Source organism: Arachis ipaensis, chromosome B3 (assembly GCF_059453495.1).
Source record: "Arachis ipaensis isolate K30076 ecotype BB chromosome B3, ASM5945349v1, whole genome shotgun sequence".
Taxonomy (NCBI): domain Eukaryota; kingdom Viridiplantae; phylum Streptophyta; class Magnoliopsida; order Fabales; family Fabaceae; genus Arachis; species Arachis ipaensis.
The window spans coordinates 132,745,635-132,752,963 of record NC_142438.1 but is presented as its reverse complement, the minus strand read 5'-3'; the positions used below and the strand labels follow the sequence as shown (position 1 = coordinate 132,752,963).

The 7,329-nt window shown below is 33.6% G+C and overlaps 1 protein-coding gene across 1 annotated transcript; it reads right to left on the bottom strand.

Annotated features, from left to right (window-relative positions):
• On the bottom strand, positions 1-2,493 carry LOC107631222 (uncharacterized). Its single transcript, XM_016334588.3, has 3 exons — positions 1,989-2,493; positions 1,474-1,714; positions 1-603 (listed from the first exon to the last, which is right to left on the bottom strand). The coding sequence occupies exons 1-3, from the start codon at positions 2,355-2,357 to the stop codon at positions 179-181; spliced, it is 1,035 nt and encodes a 344-aa protein (XP_016190074.1). The 5' UTR covers positions 2,358-2,493; the 3' UTR covers positions 1-178.
• Between the last annotated feature and the right edge of the window lie 4,836 nt (positions 2,494-7,329).

Sequence of the window (7,329 nt, the reverse complement as noted above, 5' to 3'; positions counted from 1 at the left end):
TTTCCAAAGAATCACTAACAATAACTTTATATTTAAAAAAATGTATGATATACATATATGAATATAGAAAAAATAAAATGAGGTGCTGCCCCCAAATACCACCAATACATAAATATATAAACAAATAAAATCAAATTAAATAATTTGATTACTCCTTTTAAAGATAAAACAAAATTGTTTAGAGAACTTTAACAGCCGGCGTAAGGTGGTGTAGATCCACTGTCAGCATGGATGCCTTTGCCTTTGGCTTAGGCATTCTCTTAGACTGAGAGTGTCCCATTGAAAGCGGTGTTGTTGAAGTGTTCCTATCACATGGACCCAGCCACTTAGCACTCATGTATCTTTGCTTCCTCCATGGCCCCATGTGCATTTTGTTCTCCTTCATGCACCTCTTTGCTCCCATGCACAACACTTTGATTATGTTATTTAGTCTCTCCACCTTCCCCACGAAAACCTCCGGCAGCCGCTGCACCAGGCGGTTGTATTCCTCACAAGTCTTCGCCATCTCAAACTCTGCTCGGAAGTTCACTTCTATGATCACCCTAATTATGTCTCCTCTCTTGGAGCTTGTATTATCTATCACGTCCACAAAAGTGTGCTCTCCTGCATCGGTAGTTATCACAATATACAGTTAGCTTTTGATATCTATTAATTTCTTTATTTATTTTAATGTAACACACACACACGCGCTTCATCATTATCCTCGTTACATGGTATACGATGTTTGGAAACATTTGTACATATAACCTAATTAGTACCTTGAATATTCAATAGAACAAGTTGCCATTGAAAATTTAACCCAAAGCAGCTATAATACATTTTATAATTTTCAACGTCCACCTAATACTTAATTGTTAATAGAGCATAGTTAATTATTAATTGATACAGCTAATGATGATCGAACAAAGTTGATGATCCATATAAATTAAAAAGATTATTCTAATATCACTATGTTACAGTAATTATGGTATTTTAAAAAATATTATTAAAATATTAAAAAATATAATTTTAATTTTAATAACACTTACATAATTATCATAAGCACCATAATATAGTCATCTTAAAATCCACCAAATTAAAAACTGCGATTGTACAGTGAAAGTAATAAGAACGATAGGCTAGGGATTTGAAAGTGACATTTGGTTAACTTTTATGGAAAAAAATAAAATTATAAAGATGGGATAAGCTTGTTAAAAATTTTAAATAACTAATTAACAACTATATATATACTAATACTAATATATTAATAGATACTAAGGTATTACGTTTTTATTAACCAAATATATGCAGTAATGATATTAGTTAATTATACACTAAATCTCTTTTCATATCTTATCATATATATTAGATCTGGATAGATCATAGTATCTTATCCTATACGAAGGTCCCTTTATTTTTAATTATTATTAGAAAGACGACAATGAATAGAAAAAGCGTTAGAAATAAATTTGTTAGTAGAATTTAGAATTGAACCTGCTGGAAGGTTGGGTGAGGTTCTCCATTTGGTTTTGCAAATAGCACTGTCAAAACCGGCACCCTGGAGGCGCCTGGAGACTTGTCTCATGAGGCAGTTACGGCATGAGCTGGCATCCACCTGTCTCCCGCTCCCGCTGCAACTGCACACCATCTCCGGCGACCTTCTTAGCTCCTCAACCGCCTCTTTCGCCTCATTCCTTATCCGCGATTCCAACGAACTTGTTCTCTGTATGTTCGCCTGCGCTCCAAATTACAAATTCAATTCGTCAAAACCCCCAAAATAACGCAACATACACTTTTTATAAATGAATCCATTCCCCTGCCCGGTAATAATTAATTTCTTTTGTCAAATTGATGAAACCTCAATTGTCAGATCTCAACTTGAAATTCGAAAAGAACACAAAAAGGATAAATAACAAAGCTGTGCCTGAATGCACAAAAATCCGATGAACAAAAGGAACTAAAACACACAAACAATTATTCTTAAATTAAATGAATTATTATATTTATACCTGCAAGAGCTGGTACTGGTTTTGCCAGAAGGTTATGCTCTCGTTAGCGTCACCGTTATTGTTGTTACTATCACCGTCTTCTTCTTCTTCATCATCGTCGTCAAACTGCATAGGATCGTTGTTATGGCGGTGACAGAGGTCATCATCATGATGACCATTATTATCAAGGAGGGAAATATCACCAAGAAACTCAAACTCCACATCGCCAAATCTGGTTGCATTAATATCTTGATCTGAAGGTTTCTGTGCATAGGAAGAAGAATTGACCCTGCTGCTGCTGTCACACCCCGGCGACAACGGTTCCATGCTGATCAAACCCAAAGGGAGAAACCTGGTGCCTCCACCTCGAACCATCGACGTAGCACCCATATCTAAAAATGAATAATAGTATTATTACTATTTAGTATTTACTATTATTTATAAAAATGGATGAATTAGGTCTTTATTTGTTGACTGTTTCTCACAACAAAATGCTGTATTGTTGTGTGCTGTTTAATTTGTTTCAAGTCATGATTGTGGAATATGGTGGGTTTTATAACAGAAGCGTAACGGATTGGTGGCAACAATCTCTGATCGCCGCGGCCATGTGATAGTCACACGTGGCACGGACTCACTGGCTCATTGGGATCGATGCATTATACCTTGCTATATTATTTGTATTTTATTTATTTTCTGGTAATAAACTTTGTTCTATACAGCACGGATCCACGTCAGTTAGTTTCAATAATTTCGATCCAAAACCCAATCCTATATCCTAATCTATGTGATGAGAGAGAAAAGCAACGTTCTTTGCAAGCTCATTTAGGCTTATCCTTTGCCTCAGTGGGCCTTCATTCCTCCCTCTCTGTTTAATTATTTCCTAATTATGGTAAATTCTAGATTCTAGATTATTACCCCGAATTATGCTATTTTTTTATTCAAACATAATATATAATACCTGTACCTTCTTTAAACTTTGTTGTTATTATATATATTTTAGCTTGTTTATTATAGAATCGTTACAGTTTAAACTGCATAAAAATATATAAATATTTTTAATTGAAATCTATATTTCCTTTGTTTTCTCATAAATATAGTGAATTTTTGTTTTCAGTTAAAAATTTTCTAATATTTTATTAAATTCTAATTTCTTATTATACATGTTTAGATTGATTTTTTGTCCATATAATAATAAAGTTAAATGCTTTTTTTTAGTCTCTTTTAAAGATATAATGATAATTTAGTTTAAATTTACGGTATTTACGTTATAATTCCATAGAGTTTTAAAAACTAAATTACCGTAAATTTCTAAAGTTTAATAAAACTCAGCTTTGTTTTTAATTAATATATATCTTGAGTAAAATCCCACACCCAAACACTATATCTATTTTTTTATATGATATACAACGGACACTGACATGGACACGAGATACGAAACGACACGATACGAGACACACAGATACATAAATTTTAAAATTTTATAAGACACAGAGATATGACATATATATAAAATATAAAATATTTTTTAGATAAATTACAATAAATTTTTGATATTTTATTAGTATTAAAATATAAAATAATTTTTTAACTACTTTTAATGTCTTCTTTTAACTATATAAAAGTATTTAAAATATTTTTGTTTTAATAAATAATAATATATATTATTTCTAAATTCATTTCAAGAATACAGGTTAAGAATAAGGTTAGATATGCTGAAATGTGTATGGTATTTATTTAGGTGTGTCCGATCCAAGTGTGTCCAAATTTTTTTTTTATTTTTTTATTAAGACACAGTTAGACACAACAGACATGCGTATCAGACAAGTGTCGATAAGTGTCGTGTCTAAAATATGTCCGACACACGGACATGATAAGTCAACGAAATGTTCGTACTTTTTTTAAAATGACAACTTATTTTTTAAAAGCAAAATACGACGTATGAAACCTAACCATTTAGTTATTCATTATATTGCTCATTAATTATTACTAAAAAAAAAATAATTTTCTAACAAGTATGATATATATGTATTATCTTCTCTTAATAAAAAAAATTATATACAACAATAGTATCTATATAATATGAGTTTAATTAACATATGTTCTTAAGATATATGTTAAAATTATAAATAAAAATAGTTATTATAAAAAAAAAAGAGAAATGTTAGGGGCAAGTAACTTTTGTGATTTGTAACCATCAAATAGCTATCAATAATAGTTTTAATGGTGTAAGATTGGTGTGAGATTTCATCTAATGGCTCACTTTTCTTTGCTGGCTACATGTTGGCAAGAATTTAACAAAGTTGCGACCCCCTAGACTTTTCCTAAAAAAAATAAAAAATTAAAACCTTTTTTACTTGTACTCATCTTAATCCGTATCCTTAATATATATATTAGGTAAACCCATATAATATTATTTTATCTTGATAAATAATTAAATATGCAAGGTACTTAATTAGGTGGCTAGGCCGAAGGGTTTGTTTGTAATTCATGGAATCAATTCGATGATGCCGCGTCGCGTCGTGTCGTCGCAGTTGAGTTGAGACTTGAAAGCAAACGTTTCTCTTGCTTTTGGCATGTGTCGTTTCTTTCCGTGTAACGATACATACAATTGCCAAACTTGTCAAAATCTTTATCTTAATTCATTCCTTGCGTTTTCATCTGATCTTAATCCTGATCATTATTAAAATTAGATATATTAGCGTGTTAGTTTTACCGCCGGTAGTATATACTACTGTGTGATAGATAAGAATTTAGGGTTTGGTTACACACATTATAAAAAATTAACCATTTATTACTACAAGAGGCGCGGGATTTAGCAGTCCCAAATTGCCGGCCGTTCTCCCCAACCGTTTCAAATTGTCTGATTTGTTGCGATTCTTGCTGCGTAATTAACCCCCGCTCCAAATAAACTGAACTGAGGCAATACTGGGCTCTCACCGCAACAGATAACTTTGGGGGAAGCGGATTTTGCCTCACTAAAATACCCAGACCAAATTTATTTTGTGCCATAACCTTCAAGTATTTGGCGCGAGAACCTTTCGTCAGAGCCAAGGTATAGCCACTACAAGAGACACGCTGAATAGCGGCGGTTTTTTTATGGATTTGCGGCGGTTTAAAACTGTCGCAAAATAAAATTTCAGCGGTTCCACAAGCGTCGCCTATTAGGGGGTTGTAATTTGATTTTGCGGCGGTTCGAATGAACCGCTGGCACAACCACTCTCGGTTCTCCAATCTGCTTTATTCTCATTTGCACCATTGAACATCGAATATGAAGAACCTGAATTGCTACCTTCTTTTGTTGCATCCTCAGTTTGATTATCGACAGTGATAACATCAGGGGAAAAAATGGCATGTTTGCGAGACAAATTTTTAGAGGCTAAACAAAGGAAGTGAAAAGTTTAAATTTAAACCCTTACCTCTTCGAAATTGAAACAGGGGAACAAAGGTTTCAGATAAATTTATTTACTTCTACTTAACATTCTTTTGAGGTCTTCTCTTAACCCAATTAAACATGAGGCATAATCTGAATCAAAATTAATCAAATATATAGAGAAAATCTGAATCAAAATCCTTAACTCTAAACAACTACAATTTAACTGAATTAATCAAATATATAGTTAAAATCTGAATGAAAATAACCTGAAAGCATAATGTGAACCAAGAAGATTTACAAATCTTGAGAAAAATAAGATTCTAATTTTGTAAGTGATCAAGAATGAAAACAAAAAAGAAAGAGCAATGTAGAAGTACGAACCAGTGATAGGGAAGAGGCCACGATAACTCAGATTCGCTGGAGGAGAGGGGAACGGTCGACAACGATGAGAGGAGGACGTCTGGGCAGCCACGCGACTCAGAGATGGCACAGACGTGCACGGTGGATGCGAGAATAGGGGTGGGTTACGCACACCGAGGATGAGGGATTAGGGGTTTCACGCACTATAGAGTAGAGGGGAACGATCGACGGCGATAAGAGGAGGTTGGGTTGGAAGCCACGCGACTCCACGGAGACATAGCGGTGCATGATGTGTTTGAGCACAGGGGTTCTTACGCTTCCACTCTCCTGTCGCAGGTTCCTCTTCTTTCTGATTTTAGGTACTGAAGTGATTTAGGGTGAAATCAAAGTATTGGGTTGGGGTTTGCGGTAGAATTTCATTGAATCGACACTAATCCAGTTGATTTTGCGTCACAATGAAGAAATCGGATGCCAATCGCAGCTATTTTGAACAATTGCGGCAGATGGAGAAACCGCATGCAATTTGCTGCCGCCATCTTCCGCGTAGCAATATACACAAACACATCAAGACTCAGGGGTTCAGATATTGGGAAAAAATTCAATCTGAGTATTAAATTGAAGAAAAATTTGGCCAAAATTAATCAAAGAACGTTGTTCAAAACAAAATTTAGAAAGCATAAAGATTAAATTCATGTAAGAATAATTTTCTCAACAGCCCCGAAACTTAAATTGGGACGAGGGAGAGGAACATACCACTGAGAGGGGAGTCTATTGAAATCGGCAGCGCGAAGCACCGCCAAAGGGGAGAAGGCTGCCAAGGATGACACAGGGACGGATGGATTGAGATGACACCGACGACGTCACACACATGCACGGCAGAAGGAGAAGACTCTGACGACCCCTTCTACTTCACCTTCGTGCACGGAAACTACACGGCTGAGGGAGGAGCCTGGTGACCAGAACAACGATGGAGCGGACTCAGTTGGATCTGACAGAGGGAAGGGTAAGGACGGCGAGAAAGGAGACCAATGATTATGTATTTCTAGTGGTGTTTGGTTATAATTTCTCATGATTTTATGACGCCAACACTCTGTGATTAATCCATTATTTAATTATTATTGTATTTTTATTAAAAGTGTGATAAACGCTAACTAATATTATAATGTCAAATGTCAACCATTAATGAGTACGTTTAAAATATTTTGGGAATCCATTGTATAGGTAGGCAACCATAAAAAAATGATACAGTAGTTTTCATGGGTGTAAACTATTAGTAACATAATTAATAAACATATCACGTACAATTTACATATATTTAAATTTGATTTACAAAATATTTATTCAATATATTATTTTTAAAGACGATAAAGTTTAATTTTAATACCTAACAATATATCAAAAGTTTTATATATATTATCGGATAAAATCTCTGCTAAAATAAGAAAATTGGTAGCACAGAAAAATAAAAATTTAATAAGTCTTAAATTAAGATAGTATACAAGACTTTCATATAATAAAAATACATTTTCAATAATAAATAATTATCATGTTATTATTTTATCAATTTCTTTTTTTAAAAATTACTTTTTTACATTATATATCAATCAAAAATCAAATAATTTTTTTAAA

Excerpts from the sequence above, each read along its gene's own strand:
- LOC107631222 (XM_016334588.3), bottom strand. The coding sequence starts at position 2,357 with ATGGGTGCTACGTCGATGGTTCGAGGTGGAGGCACCAGGTTTCTCCCT. Across the intron at positions 1,715-1,988 it reads ACCAGTACCAGCTCTTGCAG|GCGAACATACAGAGAACAAG; the intron begins GTATAAATATAA and ends TTTGGAGCGCAG. Across the intron at positions 604-1,473 it reads CTCACCCAACCTTCCAGCAG|GAGAGCACACTTTTGTGGAC; the intron begins GTTCAATTCTAA and ends CTACCGATGCAG.